This window comes from Acinonyx jubatus, chromosome C1 (genome assembly GCF_027475565.1).
Source record: "Acinonyx jubatus isolate Ajub_Pintada_27869175 chromosome C1, VMU_Ajub_asm_v1.0, whole genome shotgun sequence".
NCBI classification, from domain to species: Eukaryota; Metazoa; Chordata; class Mammalia; order Carnivora; family Felidae; genus Acinonyx; species Acinonyx jubatus.
This window is the reverse complement of record NC_069381.1, coordinates 170,343,629-170,368,433: the sequence shown is the minus strand read 5'-3', so window position 1 is coordinate 170,368,433 and position 24,805 is coordinate 170,343,629. Positions and strand designations below refer to the sequence as shown.

Genomic DNA, 24,805 nt, shown 5'->3' with positions numbered 1-24,805 from the left:
CTAACCGAATAGGTGACCACCAGAGTTTGAGGAATAGAAATCCCCCAGGCCCCCAAAATTTCTTCTCCAGAGACTTGCAATTTCCAATGTTAGTGGTTATTATTTGGGATTATACTGCAAATACCCTTTAGGAGAAGAATAACTGATGAAGCTAATACTTGGGAATAAACTAATTTACCATCCTTAGGAAGCCAACAATCTCAAAAAGCCAAGAAATGGTAAATGCTTCAAAGGGAATAAAAGCAAAGAAACAGGTTTAGATCCTGGAAATCTCCTGTAGTGGGGGAGTTAATGTAGGATATACTTGAAAGGTGCACGAAGGCTCTGAATATAGTGGAAGTGTAGAACCACACTGGGGATAAGGAAACAGAAAAGGAAGAGGAAGAACATTGGCTTTGTCTGCTTTACAGTTTACGCTTAGTGCTGAGAGTTTGCAAAAGACAGAGGTTTTCAGTAGAACTACTAGAAGGTTACATGTAATCATTTGCTTTTGAATAGCACTCATGTGATTATTAAAGTATTAATTTATAATCATACACTAATTTTCTTACATACTTACGTATTTGTGAAAATACGACAAGGGAAAGTACCCTTGGATCTGGCATGAACCTGAGGGCCTAATTATTAGAAAAAGAAAATTGTAATTAGTTTGTATTCTTCCCCAGAAACTTGTAAAGTGGAAATTAATATCCTCTAGTAGATCTTTATTCTCTCAGACTGTTTTGTTTAAAAGCCTCCAGACACTCTCCACAATGAAGTCCAAATTCCTTAGTAAGACATAAAATATACCATACAATCTGATGTTCTTACTTACCTCTGTAGTGTCTACTCTGGTTAGCCTCTATATATTCATGTATGTTCTATAGTCCAGAAACACAGAATAACATAGTTTACTGAGTAACATGTTTTCCATGCTTCTGGGCCTTTGTTTTTGCCATTTCCTTTGTCTCAAGCACCCTACGCCTTCTTTTAACTTCTCGTCTTTTAGGCTTCATTCAGTTTGTATTAATTCCACTAGAAACCCTTGCCTAAGTAAATAAATAAATATCTTTCTGCAGTGCTCCTAAAGCATTCTACACATGTTTCTATTATAAAACTCATTATGTTATATCATAATTAAATGTTTACTCTTCTGTCTTCCTGACTATGACATAAATTTACCACTATATCCTCAGCACTTAACACACAGTATACAGTAACATTTATTTGTTGAATGCATTATTTGATTAATATGCTCCTCACCATTTATTCATTGGTTTATCTGCCATTAATCTCCTCCTGCTTGAATATTAGCTAACTTGCTTTGTACATAATCTAGCATGATTCTACTACTGGGTTTTAGTACATACTTTATATATAAGTGATATAGGAAGTCTGTGCAGTACATCTCTACAGGCATGCTGGATTGGTATATGTCAACTATGCAAAAAAACCAAAACAAAACAAATGAATAAAAGATGTAGACAAAAAGGATGCCCTGATTTCAGAAACTATTTTCAGTAATTAGAACCAGTTCAAAGTCAAGTTTAAATGGTAACTCTTGTTTCTTCTAATAAATGAGTAATCAATAGGTACTAATCATGTGCATGAAAAAGTCTTATTTAAATCTCATGAACCTTTTGGGGTTTGTTTTTGTGGGTATGTTTTTGTGTATGCTAGGTTTGGAGAAGTAACTGGAATTAAGAGTGAGTAACTGGGAAATTAAGTGTAAAGACAGTACTATTTTAAAAACAAAATAGAAAACAAAAAAAAAACCTTTTCTGTGGTTTCCATTAATATGTGGGAGTTAGAAATTTAAAAAAAAATTGCCTAAAATTCTGTATAAAACATTGAAACCAACCTCTTAAAAACAATCAAGCAAAAAATTTGGGGTAGCACAAATCTAGAAGGGTAAGCAAGTGTTAAAGCTGATGCCTTCCTTATGAGACTCGGCAATACCTGCCAACTAGGTGGAGAATCAAAACTAAGAGCCTCTAAAAATGTACTGGATCCCAAGGAGCTAAACCCTTGGTAGAAGAGATGTCTTTAAACGTAAACTCATGCCACAGAGGTAGCAGCACAAATAAATTATGTCTTGGCTTCAGCCTTGGATAAAGGAAGAGGAAAAAATAATCTCTCTTTTTAAAAAAATTTTTTAATGTTTATTTTATTTTTGAGAGAGGGAGAGAGAGAGAGAGAGAGAGAGAGAGAGAGAGAGCAAGCAGGGGAGGGGAAGAGAGAGGGAGACACAGAATCTGAAGCTGACTCCAGGCTCCCAGCTGTCAGCACAGAGCACGACGCAGGGCTCTACCCCATAAACTGTGAGATTATGACCTGAGCCGAAGTCAGTCACTTAACCTACTGAGCCACTCAGGTGCCCCAAAAATATCTCTTAAGAGATAATCTGTGATGAATAATTCTTATATAACTTTGAGGTTCAAATATACTGTATATTCCATAAAAATTAAAATAAACCTTTATTGATATCTCTCCCAGATGCCTACCAGAAGCATATGGTAAAATTTTAACTGCTTTATTGAACCATAACTGGTGATCAAAGAAGTATACATATTTAATGTGTCTAATTTGATTCTATAGAGCAATATATACTATCCAAATATGGAATTCCCAATGATACATTTCTGCCAGATATGAGCTCACAGATAGGGACACCTGGGTGGCTCTGTCGGTTAAGCGACTGACTCGATTTCGGCTCAGGTTGTGATTTCACAGTTTCATGAGTTTGAACCCCATGTCCGGCTCTGTGTGGACAATGCTGAGCCTGCTTGAGATTCCTTCTTTCCCTCTGCCCCTTCCCTGCATGCACTCTCTCTGTCTTCCTCAAAAATAAATAATAAAATTTAAAAGTGAACTCATGGAGCACCTGCGTGGCTCAGTTGGTTAACAGCAGATTCTTGATTTCAGCTCAGGTCATGATCTCACAGTTCCTGAGTGTGAGCCCTGCCTGGGATTCTCTGTCTCTCTCTCTCTGCCCCTCCTCTGCTCATGCTTGCTATCTCTCAAAATAAATAAACATTTAAAACATAATAATAAATTTAAAAAATGAGCTCACATATATAATAATGCCCTGTACACACACACACACACACACACACACTACACACACAGACAAATATGAAGAAACACCATGAGTGCAGAAAAAAATAGCATTAGGCATAGACATCAATGTTTTAAAATATTTGAATTACTAGATATAGAATATTTAAAAAGTGAATTTTATCTGTTAAAATATATAAAGATGGAATTGGAAAATACAGGAATGGGACAAGAACCTATCAAAAAAGTCAAGTCAAATTTGAAAAATATCTACTCAGATATATATATACATATATATATATATATATATATATATATATGTAATGTTTAACCAGAAAAATTTCAAAGTGCATGGAATTGATGAAATAGTAAATTAGATAAACTGAAGAAAGAATTGGTGATTTGGAGGACAAATTGGAAGAAATTAACCAGAATGCAGCACCAGAGAGATGGAAAATATGATAGTTGTTAAAGGATGTAGAATAAAAAGAAGATGTCTAACATATATATATACCTGGAGTTTTAGAAGAAAATAATAAATTGGAGAGAAGCAATATAGGAGAGAAAAATAGCTGAAACTTGTCCAGACCTGTTCACTATGGTGATACTAACGAAAAACAAAGGCAAGACCTTAAAAGCAGACTGAGGTGTGTATGGAGGGGAGGGGAAGAATCATTTACACAAGAATTATTAAGTACAGAAAAAGTAGAACATTTAAGTAAAACAGTATCTTCAAAGTGCTAAGAGAAAAATAACTGTTCTTAATAACTTGTATATCCAGCCATAATTATATCCCAGAACATGGGTAAAATAAGGAGAGTTTTATCAAATAAAATCTGAGGATTTATTCCCAAAATACATTCACTAATGACATTTCTGAAGAATGGATTTACTTTAGGAAGAATGAAGGTGATTCTGTAAAGGACAAAATGCAAAAAGGAATGGTAAACAACAACAAAAAAATATTGGTAAACATGGAAAAATATAAACAAAACCTAGATGTATAAAAACAGAATTTTAATTTAGATGGTAATAAAAATCAAAACTAAATAACTGGTTAAATGTGAGATAGTGATTTAGAAGTAAATTATTCTAACTTTGACTTTTACTTGAAGTATACTTGTTAAAATTCAAAGGTAATTGTCAAAAGGAATATACACAGCATACAATTCCTAAAACTGTAGAGGGAAAACTGGATTAAAAAATAAGTTTAATAAATTAAAAGAGAATATCAGAGCAAATTTAATACTCTGAAAGAAAGTAAGAAAGGAGAAATTAAAACAAAATATCAAAAAGCAGAACAAAGCAAAACACCAATATGGCAGTAAAAATCTTCCAAAGGTTGTAATTAACAAAATGTAAGTGGCTTACATTCAGTTAAAAGTCAAATTCTAAGACTCAATAAAAATGAAACAAGATGCAGGGATAGAGTGTTTACAAAAGCCACATCTATCCATAAAATATACTAAGACTGAAAGCTAATGTTGCTATATTAGTATCAGACCTACTAAATTTGAGACAAAAAGCATCATGTCTGGTAAAAACCATACACAATAATAAAAAACTCAATTCTACACCTGAAACTAATATTACACTGTATGTTAACTAACTGGAATTTAAATAAAAGCTTAAAAAAACCCCTCAATTCATCAGGATAGTCCTTGATGTGCCTAATAACTAACCTAGATCAAGGGTTGGACACTTAACCTACTGAACCACACAGATGTCCAATTCCAATGATTTTTAGAACAGAGTAAATAAAAGTAAGTATATAGATTTTTTGAACTACACAATTAAACATCTTGATTGAATGGAAATATTTAGAACATGGTACTACCAAATTGATATTTATTGTTTTCAACCATATACAACTCTGAAAAACTAATCACGTGTGCTAAGCCAGTAAAGAAATCCTGCAGATATTTGAAAAAGCTGGTACAGGGGCGCCTGGGTGGCTTGGTCGGTTAAGCGGCTGACTTCAGCTCAGGTCATGATCTCACGGTCCGTGAGTTCGAGCCCCGCGTCGGGCTCTGTGCTGACAGCTCAGAGCCTGGAGCCTGTTTCAGCTTCTGTGTCTCCCTCTCTTTCTGCCCCTCCCCTGTTCATGCTCTGTCTCTCTCTCTCTCTCAAAAAAAATAAATAAACAAAAAAAAAAAAAAGAAAAAGCTGGTACAATAAGGCCATGATCTCAGTCTGCAAAGCAATTAAATTGGAAATAAATAACAAAAGGGAACCTAGAAATCCAATATACTTAAAATTTTAAGACGAATTCACAAATACAAAATAAGACAATTAGAATATAGATATGAATTAGAAAAAAATGAAAATATTGCATATAAAGTTTTGCAGTACATTTCAAAATCTTACATATCACAAATCAAGTGCCACACACTGTTCTAAGCACTTTTACAAATATTAACTTATTGAATTGCCATAGGAATTGTATGAATGATGTACAATTCCTGTTCTTGTAACAATACTCCAGCCAGTCCTAAGGGTTAACTTGCTTCAAGTTAACACACTCCTTGCTTCCTGACCCTCGATCTGTAGCAGAACTAATTTACTTTCTTTGAGATTTGCAGACCACTGGCCATGGGGGAAATGAAGGACCTGAACGTTCCCAGGCCACAGAGGCCAGAAGTCTGTTTGAAGCCACTTTAGCTTTTTGATTGGCCCAGCAATCTTTTAGCAAAATATTTTTCTTTTGCAAGGTCACACAAATAACTTTATTGTCCTCCCTTTGCACATCAGTAGAACTTGCCCTCCTATGCAGAAAGAACAGAGTAATTTTGCACAACCCCTGGATACCAAGGAACTGGACCTTCTTGCACAGCCCTCATCCTGGGCACTAAGGAACTAGAACTTGAACAACCTCCAAGCTCTGAGATAACTGGTGCCATCGAGTGTGCAAGGTAATCCAGAAATGTCACAGACCACTGCATTTACCTTAACTGATTAAACCCCTTTAAAAATCTTTTGACCAAGCAAAAACCTTGGACAAGAGTACATCTCTCTCCAGGTTGCCAGCCTCCTGAATAAAGCTCAAATTCCTTTCCAATCAAAACTCCTTTCTTGATTATTGATCTTTCCAGCGGTGGTCAGCGAACTTGTGTTAGGTAACTTGTGTTAGGTAACATTCTCATGTTATAGTTGGAAAAAACAAAGAACAGAGAAGTTAAGTAACTTGCCCAAACATAAATTTTAAGTGTTGGAGTGTGGATTCAACTTAAATATTTGGGTCAGATTATATGTTCCTACCCATTATGCTACACTGCCTTTCAATAATCTAATCCATATGGATAGGACATATGGTAACTTTCTGCCAAGAAGTTTGAAAATTTATATGGATAAGAGAGACAGAAAATATGAATAGTTTCAGATTTAATTGAATCTGTAGTTTAAAAATTGTTTTTCTTACTAAGAGAGCCAGGGAGAGGTTAAATATTTTTCCAGTAATTTGTACCAAACATTCCAGGAATATGTAGCACCATACCAGGCATGAAGCAGGACTTCAATAAATGTTAGTTAAAAGAATGGATTAATAGATCTCATAACTTACTCAGTAGCTGTTACTGATGTTTACCTGATTCACAGAAGTAGCTTGATCTCTTGTTTGATCGTTCATTCCATTCAGCATTTATCTCCTTCTATATAATCCAAACAACAAAACAAACATCCTCAAAAGATTTCCCCCTCCATGATTTGAACATCAACTATTATTTATATATTTAAAATACAGAAATTTAAGATTCTGAGAATTTCCCTTAAATGTCAGTTTTTAAGAACTGCACACATTTTGTGATATTTACATAATTTAAAAGTTCATAGTTGTATCATGGGAGATACACAAGACTGCCCACACATTTGGTGATTTTCTAAGGCTCATGGGATTCAGAATATAGTTGTACTCACGTCTAAGATTTATTATAGTAAAAGAATACACTATAGGATAAAGAAAGGGGAAAAGGCACAGGCCGAGTCTTGAAAACTCCATGCGCAGTTTTTCTTATGCTCTCTCCCTTCTCTGTGCATGCTCTTTTCTCCAGCAATTAAAAAAAAATTCAGTAACATGTACAATGTTTTTACCATGGGAAATCCATTAGAAACTCGGCACTCAAAGGTTTTTATTGAAGGCTGGTCATGAGGACACCCTGTGCCTTAGTGCATATCAAAATTCCAGCCTCTTAAAAGGAAATCAGATGTTCAGCAAAAATCACATTATTTGCAGTACAGTGCACCATCCATTCAGCTACGGAAAGTTCCATATTACTTCAGGATTGGGAAAAGTCAACTTCCCAATACTAGCCAAAAGGGGTAACCTTGCAAACAGGCCCTTCTAAAGACACAAGTCTCAAGCCTGCTTTAACTCTTTTCTGACAGTGATATTTACTAGCATCCTAAAATGAACTATCTTTGGAATACACTGATTGGTAAATATGTTAATCAGCTCAGTGGGATAAAAGAATAGGTGTGCTTTTTAAAAAAATGTTTTAAGTATTTTTTATTTTTTTTTTTTTTTTGAGAGAGAAGACAGAGTGCAAGTTGGGGAGGGGCAGAGAGAGGAAGACACAGAATCTGAAGCAGGCTCCAGGTCCAAGCTGTCAGCACAGAGCCAAACACGGGGCTTGAACTCACAAATACGGGATCATGACCTGATCTGAAGTCAGATGACTAACCAACTGAGCCACCCAGGCACCTCATTGTGCTTTTTTGACAAAGCTACAATAAAAGTTTTAGAGGTGGAAAGCAGATAACAGGTTCTCTGATTACAGAGGGATGTGGTTCTCTAGACTTGCTCAAGAACTCAATCTGCTCAAGGAGGTAAATCAAGTGAAACAGGCTTCTTTTTTTGCCCACCAGATCTGAGAGCTGAACATAGGTCACAAAAAATATATTTTATGACAGTGGTAGGCTACGTATAACATGTTGGAAACAGAGTGTAATACTTAGCATAATAAAACAGTCAGGCTTTTCCTCATAATAAATTAGGAATTTGTGGACATTTGGTACTCATTTGAGATCAATATGGATGGCAAATTTAATAATATGCACATTAACCAAAAAAGGTCAGTAATAAACTTTAGGTTGTTTTTACAAGAGTTTTTGTTTGTTTGTTTTTAGTAAAAGACATGGCCTTTGGAATCTGTTAGGCAATCTGAGAATTTTAAATGTCAAAGTTGTTAAGAAATTTCTTTTTTGACTCTTAGCATACTTAAAGTGGATATTGACATAGTAAAATGCTGAACTGTAAAATGTTTGTAACAAAACTGCACTATAGAAAAGCATTTTATGGTAAACATACATCTTAGAAGTTATGTGTAGTTTGTCAATTATTATGCATTATAAGAAACAGAAAATGATGCCACTTCCTACCCTATTCAAGTACAAATTCATTTGGGAAAAACAGTTAATTTCCATTTTCAAACCAAGTTAACTCTTCAGTACAGCTGAAGCAGTTAACACTGTGCTGGTAATGGGATGTGGTTTTGACTCCTAAAACCAGTTGGTAACTCACAAAAAAAATGTAATGTATATCAGAAGACACATCTTGAATTTATGATGGTAACTTTCCAAAAGCAGGTAACTGATGGCTAGTCAAAAACAAAGGGGAGAGAGAATATGACTACCTCTGAACAGTCCATCTGTATTAGTAGAAGCCCAACCAAAGAAAGCCAAATTAATACTTCCTCTGAAGGCTGCAGGTATGCACTGTGAACTACAATGTTGTAGCCTATATTTAGGAAGATTATCGTAGGGATGTTAAAATTTTGTTATGGTATGACTAATTTCAGGGAATGAAGCTGTTTTGTATGGCCACTTCATGAATGAAAATTTTTATACTCATGCTGATCATAAGAATGTACTTCATTAATTCTGCTTGCCTTTGGGGCAAAAAGAAATATTATATACCTTATTTTTGGGAGGATCCAAGTAAGACTGTGAAGGTCTTGGACAATTTCTTGTGGGTGAAGTTTGAGCTGAAATAATTGAGTTTTGAGTTGAGATGTTTACAGCTCCTAGAGAAAGAAGAGATTAATTTTACATATGAGAAGATCATATTTCTGGAACAAGGGTGAATGCTGATGAATAGATTTGATCCAATGTTCCCTCTGCTGAGCTTAAACAATCATTGAATTACCACAATCAGGCATTTATTTGAGGTAAAGAAGTATCTCCAGGAATTACATGACCTGTTTTTAGTGTTCACTGGCTACAAATTTCAAATGGTTCATTATTGCCTTTAGAGACAAGTCTGAAATCCTTAACCTCTGATCCTAATTTATTTAATATTATGCTAGCTTAGTCCCTATAATTAAACACAGACCACTGCCAGAATTAACTGCTTTCTTTTCATTCAGTCTGCAATCAAAAACCACTCACTACTTGGATAAGGGAATAACCAAAGCTGTGTTTTAGGGAGATTGCTTTCACAGCAATATTTATGGGGATTAAAAAGAGGAGGAGGAGAATGGGGGAAGGTACTGAAATAGACAAGGATGAAAGAAACAAGGTAGAAGCTGTGGGAATGAAAAGAGAGGAAAGGGCAAAAGAAATTAAGGGGGTAGATTCGAAAGAAAGTAGCAACCTTGGGATGCAAAATACAATAAAGAAGAGTCAAAGAATAATTAACATTTTGTGCCTAGGTGAAACAGAAGAAGGATCAGGAAGATGATGAGTTTGATATTCTATAGAATTTGAAGTGATCATTGGCTACTGAATGGAGGTGCCTAATATTTTCTTTATGTATATGCAGGATATGCATATGAGTATTTTTAGTGCCTTCCAGAAATCTAACAAGGTATGGGGAAATTTAGCTATTGTATAGTCTACTGAAGGGGAAATGAGAAATACAATGTATTGTTTACGGAGAATTGATGGCAGTGGAGTGTGGGCCCTTCCAGAGACAGTTCTCTGTACTGTAACTTACTGAGTCACATATGTGAGTAATGTACTCCATCACTATAAACAGCCACAGCAGGGACCCTAACTTTTCCATACTTAGCAAAGTTCAAAAGCCATACTCATCGAGCAAGCACTGACATGTGAGCTAATTATATCTATATTCATAAACAATTTTTTTACCATTTTTTATTATCCAAAATAATCATGATTGTTATAATCAGCAAAACAAATTGAAAAACTGTATGTGTGTGTATATATATATATGTATATATATATATATATAGTGTGTGTATATATATATAATATATATATACATATAGTCATGTTTATGAAACTGTATATATATATAGTCATGATTATGAAATTAACAATATAACAAGTATGACTTTTTCATTTTCTCACCTCTATCATCAGAAGTATTTGATTTTCTAGTTACTCCATCTTTCTACATGGTACATTAAAGAGAAAAACATTCATTAGTAACTGCACTTATAAAAGAAATTTTGTCACTATCAATCAACCAAATTAATATAGTTTCTCTCTCTTTTATCTCCTAATCTCACATGAAAATTGTCTCAGGAAAATATATATTAACAACCTCCTGGAATACTTTCTATAGGGATCTCAAATTTAACTAGTTTAAAATTGAGTTCAATATGTAGCAGTGTACAAAATTATTCTTTTTCTAGTATTCCATATTTTGTTTAAAGGCATAGTAATCCATTCAATGGTTGGTTTTACAAAGTTTAGAGTCATTCAGTCTATTTCAGGGAAATACAATGTAACCTATTCCAATCCAGCCTACAGCTTAATTACACACAGTTCTCTTTGATTTTGAGAACATCATTTTCTTGTGATAACATTTTTGAGTCTGTCTGTCCAATTAGGCAATGAGTCCTCAAGAGAATTGATTATGTTTTATTCATCTTTATATCTTATGTGTCCCAAATTTCCTCATTTTCCCTTCCTTCTGGTTTACCACAGGGCTTGGCCAACAGTGAATATGTTTTAGCTATTATTATCATTGTAATTGCTAAATGTTTGGATTAGTTACTACTGTTAAATTACATAGTGACTCAATACGCCCAAGGAAAGAAATCTGGCCTCATGAATAGACCCTAATATCCCTAACCAATTGGTATCATGCTAGTGAAAGAGATCATAGAAGTGAAAAATTAACTAGATAAGTAATCATCGTACAAAAGTTTGAGACATAATTTTATACCTTTTGCTCAGTACTATTAAATTGTACATCTGACTGGCCAACTAAAGTTGCTGATTTTTTGATGACATTCTTTGTATTACTTAGAGATTGATAAATGGCATTTGCTGCAGGCCCTAAAAGCAAATAAATGAGAGAGAAAAACCATAGTTGTTTTATTTTAACAATCTATTGAAGTGTAATTGAAGTATAATAAACTATACTCATTTAAATTGAAAATATTTCAACTTTAAAATGTCTACAACTATCACTGCAATCAAATAACTTTTCTAATACTCTTTTAAAAGTTTTTTGATCCACCTTTGTAATCCATCTATCTTTCTCCTCCCATCCTGACAACACCACTCTATACTTCTCACACAAGATTAGCTTGAATTTTCTAGACTTTTATATGGATGGAATCATATAATATGTACTCTTTTTTTGCCTGGCTTCTTTTACTCAGTATAATGGTTTCACATATTTTAATAATTTGTTCCTTTTTATTTCTGAGAAGTGCTTCATTATATGGATACGCCACAGTTTTTATTCATTTACCTGTTATTTGGGTTGTTTCCATTTTGGCCTCTCACAAATGAACTTTTATGAGAATTCGTGTACAAGTCACTTTGTTTTCATTTCTATGGGGTAAATATCTATTAGTGGAACGACTGGATCATACAGTGGGTATATATTTAATTTTACAAAACACCACACTGTTTTCCAAAGTTGCCATACCATTTTACAAGCCATTCAGCAGTGTATCAGAGTTTCAATTCTTCCAGCTCCTTGTCAATATTTAGTAAGCAGAAGAAAGAAAATAGTAAAGATTGAAGTGAATATCAAAGAAATCAAAAAAAGGAAGAAAATAATGAAACAGCTAATTCTTTGAAAACTTCAATAGAAGTGATAAGCCAGATTACCAAGAAAAAGCACAAATTTGTAGCATCAGGAAAATTAGAGATAATAGCACAACAAAAGTCTATATAGATAATACTAAAAAATAACAATAAAGGAATATTATGATAAGTGTATGGTAGTAGGTTTAAAAATTTATATACAAAGGACAAATTTCTTGAAAAACACAAACTAATCTCATTTATGAATAGATAATTTGAAGAACTACATATCTATTAAAGAAATCGAATATGTAGTTAAAAACATGTACACAAAGAAAACTCCAGGCTCAATTGACTTCATTTCTGAACTATACCAAATATCTAAAGAAGAAATTACACTAATTATACACAAACTCTTCCAGAAAATTAAAGAGGAATACTTCTACTCTCACAACTCATATTTTGAGACCAAAATCACTCTAATACCAAATTCATTAAAAGACATTACAAGAAAAGAAAACCTCAGTCACCATCCCACATGAACAAAGTTGCAAAAATTATAAATGAAATATATTGAATCTAACAATACATGATAAAGATAATGCATGATGAATGAATAACGTTAATCCCAAGAATGTGGAACTGGTTTAACATATAACATTAAAAAGAAGTCAAAGTTATTCACAACTTTAAAAGAAATAAGGAGAAAATTTAGATGATTATCTCAAAGATGCAGGGAAAAAATGATAAAGTTTAATAGCCATTCATGATCAAACCTCATGATCAAACTAGCAATATGAGGATATGTCCTTCCTGTGATAAAAGCTATCTTCAAATCTCTAGAGCTACACTCTATATTGATCATGTTCCCTTAAATTTTGGAACAAGATTAATATGTACACAATCACCATTTTTTTCAATACTATCCTGGAGGTGCTAGCCAGGAAGAAAAAGAAATGAAAGGTGAGCCCAAATAAAATCCCAACAGACCATGTTGTAGAAACTGGAAAGCTGTTTCTGAAATTTATATGGAGAAGTAAAGGCCCTACCACAAGACAGTCAATCTAGAAGAACCACAAATATTAGAGAACCCAAACTACCAAATTTGAAGACTTATTATAAAGCTATAGTGATTAAGAGAACACTGTATTCATGTAAGAACAAATAAATAAAACAGGAGACTGTCCAGAAATAGGTCTGTCTATCTATCTATCTATCTATCTATCATCTAGATATGTTCACTTTATCATTTAAAAGATGCCAGTGAAACTCAATGATGTTGAAGCAATTAAATGTGTACAAAATAAGCTTGAATAATCCTGTCTTCCCAGATCGCAAGGAAGCTATAAAATATCATTAGGGTTATGTCACAAAGGACTCAAGAGTTATACTAATGGGAGATCCCACTGGCAGGAACTATCACCCTTTTAGCATTAATAAACGCATTAACATAATTTTATTGAAGTACATTAAATTTATTTAAATGTGTAAATTCACAATGAAAAAAACAAACCTAATTGCTCACTGTTGAAGGATGCTACTGAAACAATTTACTACTTTGAAAACTGATAAATGATTGTAAAATGTTAAGCTTCAATCTGCTTTTCCGAAGTATCCTATACCACACTGTAACCAATAGTAGTTAAGAGGAAATTTCTTTTTTTAATTTTTTTTAACGTTTATTTATTTTTGAGACAGAGAGAGACAGAGCATGAATGGGGGAGGGTCAGAGAGAGGGAGGCACAGAATTCGAAACAGGCTCCAGGCTCTGAGCTGTCAGCACAGAGCCCAACGTGGGGCTCGAACTCACGGACCGCGAGATCATGACCTGAGACGAAGTCGGCCGCTCAACTGACTGAGCCACCCAGGCGCCCCAAGAGGAAATTTCTTTTAATACAACTTTTCCAATTAATCTAAGAAGAAGGAATGATAGAATTAAGTTATCCCAACTTGAAACCCTTAATTAATTCATAGATCTAGGCCTTGAACATAAATGGCTGCTAACAGTACAAAGAGAAAGGAAATGAGATATTATATGCCTCTTGATGGAAAGGCATGCCACCGTCTATGAATCAGTCTTGCTAGAGAAATTGAACCTGCAAGATGGCAGCATAAGAAGACCCTGACCTCACCTCCTTCCGTAGACCCACCAATCTCCAGCTACATACATGACAACTTTCTCTGAAAAAGCCCTGAATGCTAGCTGAGCAGTTCCTCCACAACAAAAGATAAAAAGGCCACATCTGCTTGGGAATGAGATACACCATGCAGAGGTGTGGTCTAGCCAAAAACCCCACCTGCGGTATGACAACCGACCTGTGAGAGGGATTCACAAATATGGAGCATATCCCTGAGAAGCAAGCAGTTTGAGCTCCCTAGCCCTTGGGACCTGCACTGGAGAGATGAGCCTCCAAACATCTGGCTTTAAAAATCAATATGGGGGAGCATGGGTGGCTCAGTCAGTTAAATGTCTGATTCTTGATCTCAGCTTGTGTTTTGATCTCAAGGTTGTGATTTCAAGCCCCATGTTGGGTCCTGCACTGGTCATGGAGCCTACTTAAAAAAACACAAAACAAAACAAAACATCAACATAGCTTACATCCAGGAGACTCAAAGGGCATTAGGAAATAGGATTCTGTTCCTAAAAGGTTAGTACACAGACTACTTGCCCTAAGACCCAGCACAAGTACAGCAGGCTGAAAAGCATGTAGACCATACAGGAAGAAGATCCACTGGCTATTCTTAAAGCATCTTCTGGAAGGGTAGAAGTTTGTTCCAACTCTCTCCAGGGAAGGAGGTGCTGATCGTTCCCATTTTTATAGTCTCCTATCTTGGCAAGTGTTGGCACTGCCAGGTGCCATTTTTGCACTCTCTCTACCCTGCTAATTCTGCTTGCCTTACCCCTGCAAACTCCTGTGGCCCTGCCCCACTGAAGCCAGTGGGTGGGCGTGCCTGCCCCAACCCCTCCCCTGTGGCCCTATCAAAGCCAGCAGGTACACACAGTTCACAAGGGATACCCTTTGATTGTCTGGCTCTAGTGGCCAGGGGTCCTTGTGTTTTGGGCCCCATGGGACTGAAACAATCGGAGAGCCAATTCTTGGCAGGATGCTGCACAGACAAGTGAAACACACACCCGGTCTTCTTTTGATCACTCCCTTAAGACTGGGAGAGATAGCTGTTTTGCCTAATACATAAAAAACAAAAAACAAAAAACAAGCAAAATGAGGAAACAGGGGAATGTGTTCCAAATGAAAGAACAAGAAAAACTCCCAAAGAAAACTTTAATGAAAAAGTGATAAGTAATTTACCTGATAAAGAGTTCAAAGTAATCATCATAAAGATGCTCACAGATCTTGAGAGATGAATGGATGAACACAGAAAGATCAACAAAGAGAAAATATAAGACAGTGTGAAACATAAGTCATAGAGCTAAAGAATACAATAACTGAACTGAAAAAGATACTATAGGGGTTTAACAGCACTATGGGTGGAACCGAAGAAAGGGCTAGTGATCTGGAATTGAGTGCAGTGGAACTCACCCAAAAAGAGATAAAGAATTTATATATATATAATGTTTATTTATTTTTGAGAGGGAGAGAGACAGAGCATGAGCAGGAGAGGGACAGAGAGAGAGGGAGACAGAGAATCTGAAGCAGGTTCCAGGCTCTGAGCTATCAGCACAGAGCCTGATGCAGGGCTCAAACCCGTGAACCATGAGATCATGACCTGAGCCAAAGATGGATGCTTAACCGACTGAGCCACCCAGGCACCTGGAAAAGAATTTTAAAATATAGATTAAGAGACTGATGGGTAGCTTAAGGGACCTTCTGGGACTCCAATTAAGCAAAAGCAAAAAAAAAAAAAAAAAAGAAAGAAACAAAAGTCATTCAAATTGGAAAAGTAGAGTAAAATTGTCACTATTTGTGAATGACATGATTTTATAGATAGAAAAGGTATTATGCTAAGTGAAACAAGTCAGATGGAGGCACCATATGGGTTCTGCTGGTTTTTATTTATGTTTGAAATATTTAATACGAAAAACTGTTGTGCATGGGTGGCTCAGTCAATTGAATGTGTGACTCTTGACTTTGGCCTCAGGTCATGATCTCATGCTTCCTGAGATCAAACCCTGCATCAGGCTCCATGCTGACAGCACAGAAACTGCTTGGGATTCTTTCTCTTCTTCTCTCTGCTCCCCACTCTCCAAATAAATAAATAAACTTAAAAAAAAAAAGAACAGCTAAAAAAGCCATTAACAAACTGGAAATATTTGCTACAAATAAGACAAAAGATTAACATCAGCCATATTGAATTAAGAACTGTACATCAAAAGATAAAAAGAAAGGACAGAAACAAATCACAATTGGAAGAGGATATTTATTATAATGTGTGTATATATATATATATATATATATATATATATAAACACAATTATCTAGTATGGCTTAAAAATCTTTCACATCCACAGGAGAAAGAAAGAAAACCCCTTAGGAAAATGGACAAGAGATTTGAAAATATGATTTCTCAGAAAAGGAAACATGATGCAGAAATCCCATATCTAGGCATATAACCCCTAGAGAATCTCTTCAATGAGTACCATGAGATTTTATATTTATATAAACATTTATATAAATATAATATATAATATATAAATATAGTATCAGTAACATATAATACAAATATATATAACATAAAAATACAATATAAATATTATGTATATAATTTCCATCAAGAGAAATATATGTATATTGTGGTATATTCACACAATGGGATATATCAGTAATGAAATAAAATGTCAGGCAACACAGAGATAAAACTTCTGAAACATAATGCTGAGTGTAAAAAGCACATCACATACAACTGGATACAACAGCATATCAGTTACATTGAAATATTTTTAATGGTATTTATTTCTATCTATATGTATATATGTAGTTTAAGGATATACACCCATGTAGTAAATATATTTAAAAAATATATTTAAAAAATAATGGTTATGATAATCACTAGATTTGGATAATAGTTCTTTCTGTGAGATAAGGAAGTCTGCTTAAATGAAATTTGGCAAAAGATATAAACTTAAGTTTAAGGAAATTCAGTGAAGATTAAAGCAGGCAAAAAAATAAAAATCCACACCAAGATATATCATAATTAAGTTGCTAAAAGCTATTTCCCACCCCCCAGAATTTTAACAACCAGAGAAAAATGTCACCTTACTTATAGAGGATCACTATTCAAATATAGACAATATCTCATCAGAACTACAGAAACACAATGAAACGGAAAAACAGTTTTCAAGTTCTGGAAAAAATGTCAACTTACAATTCTATATCAAATGAAAACACTGTCATTCAGGAATGAAGGTAAAATAAAGACATGTTTAGAAGAAGGGAAATAAGATGATTCAGTGCCAGAAAATCTGTTCTGAAAGAAATACTAAGAGAAGTTCTATAGACTGAAAAAAATGATACTGGAAAAGAAACCTGGAATATCAGAAATTAAAGAGCATTCAAAATGGTAGCTATCTGGGTAAATATAATATGTTAGTCTTCTTCTATTTAGTTATTTAAAATAAAACATGTTACGTTGTCTGAATGGATGTTTGATGTATGTAGATGTAACACATAGGGCAACTATAACAAAGGGTTGGGGGATAAGAAGTCATAGATAGTGGAAAGATGTACATTCCACTTAAAGGGTGAAGTGGAATTGTGAAAAGATAAGTACAGTGTTGTCTAGAACAACCACTAAAAAATATGTAAAAAGAGGTATAGTAAAAAGTATAGTCATGGACAACAGGAAAACAAAATTTAAAAACGTCATGTATAATAGTACCAAAACAATGAAGTACTTATGTATGAATATGACACAACATATATAAGATCTCTATGCTGAAAACTATAAAAACACTTATGACAGAAATCAAGTATAACCTAAACAGAAAAAGATACTATGTTTATGGATTGGGAGACCAAGATTTGTAGAAGGTTTCTTTTCTCCTTAAAGTGATCTGTAGATTGATTTAATGTACTTCACTAAAATATCTCAGCCTAATTTTTGCAGACAAGCTGATAAATTTATATGCAAAAGGCAAGCAAATTAAAATAGTCCTAAAATTTTGAGGGAAAAAATTAAGTTGGTAGAATTATACTACCTGATTTCAAGACTGTAAAAAGCTATGCTAATTAACAGTGCAGTACTGGCAAAGAGATAGACACATAAATTGATCAATGGAACAGAAATTAAAAGGCAAGTCACAGACTGAGAGAAAATATTTGCAAATCACATATCTGAAAAATATTTGTATTCAGAGTATATAAATAACTTCTGAAACTTAACAGTAAGAAAATTACCCAATTAAAAATGAGCAAAAAGCTTCAACAGATACTTTACTAAGCAGGATTTACAAGTGGCAGATAGCATATGAAAAGATATTCATCATCATTAACCATCAGGGAAATGCAAATGAAAATCACAATGAGCTAACACTATATCTATTAGAATGACTAAAATAAAAAAATTGCTGATAATACAATGGTTGCAAGAATGCATAGCAAATGGATCTCTCATGCATTAGTGATGGGAATGAAAAATAATACAGGCACTTTGGAAGCAGTTGGGACAGTACTTTGTTCACTTAAACATACATTTACTATGACTCAACAATCCCTTGTTTACATAAAAAGCTGACTACAAATACTTCTGATTTTCTATTCATAATCACCCAAACCTGGAAACAACCCAAATCTCCTTCAACTGATGAATGTACACATTTTGTAGAGGTGGGGCTGGTGTTGTCATAATTGTGTGCCTTGTAATAACTATTGGTGTCTTTAAAAAAGTCTTTGAGCTTTAAAAATAGGACCCATGAAGCTTAAGAGTTAAATCTACCTCAGTGGTCCTGAAAGTGGAAGACATCCTCTGCTAAGACAACTCTGTCGCTCCCCAGGTTTCAGAGTCTTGATGAGACTAATCAAATTACATACTCAGGGAGGAAAGATTGTGGACTTTTCTTCTTTAAATTTGAATTAATAATGCCAAAGTAATTTAACTTTTTTGCTTTAAATTTTTCCTGGAAATTTGGTAGCGGGAGGAGATTCATATTGTTCAATTTTTAACAGCCTCACACTTTGACAGTGTATTATTTGGAGAAGTTTTATGCTGCCGTTTGTGTTCCTGGTCTAATCCAGTGAGCCCTAATAGACAACATGAAGTAACAGTATGGGATACATAATAAAGTAAAATTCAATAGGGTTCAGAGTAGTTTTGGAATTAATTTCTGACTGACTTCAGAGTTTTCTAAAATCATTTTGAACATTATAAAAATTAGTTTGGTTTTTTTTTTAGGTATCATATACTGTTTAACAGCAATAGATTTTTCATTTTATTTTTCTAAAATTATGACATAATATTAAGTTTAGAACACTAAATCAGTAACTAGAGATCAAATTCTGAAAGCAATAGAGGTTGTGTCATTATTGGTAAGCATCATTCTAAATCAGTCATTTGACAACACAAAACAGAAGATTTAAGCATTTAAAGCTTTTAAGCAAAAGATTCTATCCAAACTCAGTCTTTCCTCAAATTACTACAGTATTTCTTATCAAAATATTAAATTACCATATACTCCTTTATTTGGTCTCTGGTCACCAACTTGGTAAACTAAGTTCATATTATCAAAAGACTTCTTTTTCTTCTTTGGAGAATAAGCTTAAAAAATGTAATAAAACATTTATTTTTAGTAAGAGTGATGACAGAATTACCCAAGATAGACTATTTTATCAAGCCCAAGGGAGGTGAGCCTTATGCTAATTTGTATGTGGGATTATAGGGAAGTATTGGACAAGATGGAAAGATGTGAAATGGGAAGGTAATAATTCTTGAAATATTATCACTTCAAGTTAAAAGATATACTTGAAGGGACAGAATTTTCTTCTGGTAGAGAGAAAAGCTACACCCAGACAAACTGTAACATGTCATTTCCTATCTGCTGGGATGCATACCAATGTAGCTACTGGCTAGGGACCCACTGGGCCACAGTTACTATTGCATTCTTGGATGTGCCTCCCAGCCTGGCACAGGCAACTGTATATATATTACTCCTTTGTGATAGAGGTAATTATAGTTCTTCTTTTTAACCACGTAAGGAGGGCAAAGTCTCCTCACATAATGGGTACTCAATGGGTTTTCATTAGAGATGTAAATGTGAGGGTGATCTGTCTGCCCACTGGAGCAAATTTCACCTAATATTCCCTTCCTCTTTCATTCTCTCTCTGTCCCTCTGGAAGTTGTCTACTTGGTGGAAGATGACAATATTATTTGGAAGTATAATTGTTTTGTAAGATAGATATTCGCGTCACCTTGATAATATAAATTGGATTCATTTATACCTTCTTAATGTATTTTATCTTTATTTTTTGAGAGAGAGAGAGAGAGAGAGAGAGAGAGAGAGAGAGAGAATGCACATGAGGGTGAGGAGGGGCACATGGAGAGGGAGATGGAGAGAGAGAATCTTAAGCAGGCTCCCTGCTCAGCACAGAGTCCAATCTAGGGCTTGAGCTCACAATAGTCAGATAATGACCTGAGCCCAAATCAAGAGCCAGATGCTTAACCAACTGAGCCACTCAAGCACCCCCTTTACATCTTCTTCAAAAGGGAATTTGAGGTAACAAATGTTTAAAATGTCTACCTGGAACTCTTTTCCTATTTAGAAAGTTAACAGTTGAGTTTGTAGGAATGTATATAGTTACTAAAGTGATTTCTTTTCTGAAGCATGAGATTGTTTTCATTATTTTGATGAGCTGAATAAATTGAGTCTATTTAGCAAATATATATTTTATACGCACACACATGCATACATACATAAATATAGTACTATCTGCTCTGTGAAAACAAAAGTGGGAGATATGATATTATGGGTGATTAAGACAGTGGGAAGTATGTAATAAGTGTATTGAGAATAATACAAAGTACTATAAGGGATTCAAAGAAGAAGGATCTTCCAATTAGGGCTGTTAAGAAAGACTTTGTGGGGGGCGCCTGGGTGGCTCAGTCGGTTAGGTCATGACCTCACGGTCCGTGAGTTCGAGCCCTGCGTCGGGCTCTGTGCTGACAGCTCAGAGCCTGGAGCCTGTTTCAGATTCTGTGTCTCCCTCTCTCTCTGGCCCTCCCCCGTTCATGCTTTGTCTCTCTCTGTCTCAAAAATAAATAAATGTTAAAAAAAAAAAAAGAAAGAAAGACTTTGTGGAATGTCACTTACAGTGGGGCTTAAAGAATTGTGGATTGGGATAGATAGGACACTGAGCACATCACTCCAGGCTAAGAAAATTGGACAGAGAGGTACAGAAGTAAGGAAAGGACCTTGTGTGTTAGGAATGGTCAGTAGTCTCATTTGATTGGACAATGAAATAAATTGAGTAGTTACTATAGACTTTTGAGATCTTTGTGAGAATTTAGGAGTACTACTTTTGTTTTTAGATCATGAACTGTAGCTCAAAGAGGTTAAGTAATTTGTCCAAGCTATTTGAATGGATAGATTATTATGGTAAAGCAGTTTGGTAAAGATTATGGACTTTAGCAGTTTAGCTCTAGAGCCTAAGTACATCACCCCTAGATCATAGCTGCCTTCTTCAAGGAGGTGGTATGGAATAAAGCTTAAAATTTAGGTTTGAGTTGGGCTCTAGGTAGTGATGAATGGTTGCCTCAAAAGTCTGAGCTTCAGTTAAGAGGTGATGGAGATCTTTATGTTTTGGGAGCAGAAGAAAGCCTCAGAACAGATTTAAAGAGTAATTAGTAGCAGTTTGAAAAATAGATTTGAAGTAGGTTTGAAAAAAGAGGCAATGAAAACTAGTTAGTAATCTACTGGAGTGACATAAGGAGGCTTTCATCTAGAAAGAGGATTGATAGGACGGAGGATGATCTTGTTCTTTCCTGATACCACATAGGATAATTAAAGCAAATCTACATTTTTGCATTCTGGCTATGAAATTGTAGTTAACATCATTAATTTAATTTAACAAATTTAATGTATTTTATGAGCTTAAAGAAAGCTGGTAGAGATTGGGCATAGCAAAGTCATGACTGGATATCCCTCCTTTAAACTCTTCATTTCCTTCTTTTGTCTTTTCTTCCTTACGCTCCCTTCTTCTCCACTTCCTCCCTTCTTTATTCCCCGACCTCCTGCCTGCCCCCCCCCCCCCACCTTCTTCTGGTACTGTCTATTCATTATGGCTGGGAAAATAGTAGAATACCATGTTGGTTATAAAATAGCAATTATCTTACATGCAAGTTTTTAAAGTTTCAGTAGCAAAAAATACATTATTTTTAGTATAGGGAAGTCAGAACTACAGTATAGGCAAGCTTGCTTACTAGACCACTTGATAAGATTATTTTACTTTGTTCTAATTTTTACATATATGTCTATTTTTCCACTTGAGCCATAATAGAAAAACGCCTAGAACTGTGCCTAACACAAAGCAGATAGCAATTGTAAGCAATCAGAGTTTTATGAAAGGATGTTTACGTAAATACATAGATAAGCATTTTCTACATAGCTCCATCAGCTTTTTAATATTCTCACATTCACTATATGTTCCATCTTGTCCTCTGTAATGAAATGTGTTGTTTCTCATCTCTTCTCTTTTAAAGCCATTTTCTTGCATTTTTTGTAAATGATAAGCCATTTTTTTCTCTAGAAGGGCTTGTTTCTAAAATATTAAGATATATAAAATTAATGTCAGCTTTCTGTTTAAAAATGCAAAACAAACAGTTAAAATGTGAGAGTATATGTTGGAAATCAACAGTCACTCCTGTCTTAAGCTTCTGGGCTAATATTGACCCTCGACGTACCAGAAAGAAAATAACTGCACAGAGAAAGAACCCTAGAGAATCTCCACGGGTTCCCTAGAGTATTTAGCAAGAGAATGGATCAGTACAGGTATGCGAGGAAACAAACAAAGGCCATCCTAAAGGATTAGAGAGAAAAGTGCTTGGTACCTGTCTATCATGCCTATTTTCACCGTCCACTCCAGAAAAACGTCTTAAGTCACAGGGCATTGGGTAGAGTACTAAAATGGGTCTTGGTTCAGTAGTGAGGAATAACTAGTATAAGATTAAACATGGCTCTGGTCCCATCTAACAAATCTTAAAAAGCAAGACTTAAAACAAACTGTTTCCAAAGAAATTATCTACATTCAAGAAAAAAGTTAAAGGATATTTAGAAGGATATGAAAATATTCAGCATCCAAAAAGTAAAATTCATATCTGACATCTAATCAAAAAGCACCAAGCATATAACGAAACAGGGAAATATGATCCATAAAATGAGTCAATCAATCAATTAAAATTGACCCGTAAATGATACAAATGCTAGAATTAAAGGTAATAATATTAAAGCATAACTGTATTCCATATATTTACAAGGTAAGGAAAAGACATGGAAGATATAAAAAGGACCAAAATCATTTTTTTAAATGTATGAGATGAGTAATATAAGATATGCATTAATAGCAGAATAGACATTGCAGAAGAGATTAAAGTGCATTAAGGAAAAGAAACCATCCAAAAGGAAAGATTGAGAGAAAAAAAGTTACAAAATGAAAAGAGTATATGTGAGGTGTGGAACATCAAGCAACCTAATTAATATATGCCTGTACAGAGGAGAGAAGGGACAAAAGAAATATTTGATAATAATGTCCATTATCACTTTTTCTAGTCTAGGTTATAACAGGGGTTATAAGTCAGTGCAATCAGGCAAGAAAATTAAAAAGCATCCAAAGAAAAGAAATAAAACTACCTTTATTCATAGGCAACATAATCATTTATGTAGAATGTCAATTGGCATCTAGAAATAAATTACTAGAATGATTTTGTCAATGCAGACTAAAAAATTTGCTTTTCTAGATACTAACACCAAATCATCATAATTTAAAATTAAAAATACCAATTATAACTGCATAAAAATTATGAAATACCTAGGGATGAATCTATCAAAAGATGTGTAAGACCTGAAAACTGCAAAAATTAAGGAAACCTAAATAATTGGAGAGAAATATTTGGTCCACAAGTTGGAAGACTCAATATTATCAAGAGATCAACTGTGCTCAAACTGACCAATAGAATCAACATAATGCTAATCTAAATCTCAGTAAGATTTCTTGGTAGAAACTTAAAAGCGGATTCCAAAATTTATACAGAAATGTGAAGGATTTAGATTAGCCAAAACAACTTTAAAATGGTAGAACAAACTTAAAAGGTTAGCACTACTGATTTAAAGAACTATAAAAGGTACAGTAATCAAAGCAGTGTAATAGACAGTATTAGAGTAGAAAAGAATAGAAGAAGAGTAGAAAAGAATACAAAAATACACTATACAACTGATTTTTGACAAAGATACAAAGGCAAAATCTTTCAAAGATTTCCATAATTGTAATTTAAGCACATACATTGGAATAAAATGTATGTCAATGTAAAATGGTGTCAATCTGAAAAAAATATTAAAATATTAAGAAGGATACACCAATGAATTGAAAACTTCTATTAAAACACAATTCAAGAGAAACAATTTAGAATAACTCATTGGAAACATCAATAATTGAGATATCTCTCTGCCACGAACATGGCTCAAGCTTCCTGTGTTGTCACCATGTCTACCATCAGCGGTAGTGTCTAAAAGCACTTCCAGTGCCAGAACTTGTCCCATTGCACTGGTTGCCACGAAAATTGGTCAGGACTCCTTGAATAGTAATTGGCATGAGGCAAAAAGGGGAGACCTGGGACATTCTGTTGCTCTATAAACCAGATACTTTCAGAAATGTCTGGAAGCAAA

At 34.4% G+C, this 24,805-nt stretch overlaps 1 protein-coding gene across 1 annotated transcript in view; it reads right to left on the bottom strand.

Moving 5' to 3' along the window:
• The window catches only part of FSIP2 (fibrous sheath interacting protein 2), a 97,682-nt gene that overhangs the window by 62,855 nt on the left and 10,022 nt on the right, over positions 1 to 24,805 (bottom strand). Inside the window, exons 8-14 of the mRNA XM_027055125.2 lie at positions 22,559 to 22,685; positions 19,600 to 19,689; positions 11,165 to 11,277; positions 10,342 to 10,384; positions 8,947 to 9,053; positions 6,620 to 6,683; positions 560 to 617 (exon numbers count right to left, since the gene is read on the bottom strand). Of these exons, the coding sequence (XP_026910926.2) occupies positions 560 to 617; positions 6,620 to 6,683; positions 8,947 to 9,053; positions 10,342 to 10,384; positions 11,165 to 11,277; positions 19,600 to 19,689; positions 22,559 to 22,685 (602 nt within the window). The remainder of the gene's footprint in view (positions 1 to 559; positions 618 to 6,619; positions 6,684 to 8,946; positions 9,054 to 10,341; positions 10,385 to 11,164; positions 11,278 to 19,599; positions 19,690 to 22,558; positions 22,686 to 24,805) is intronic.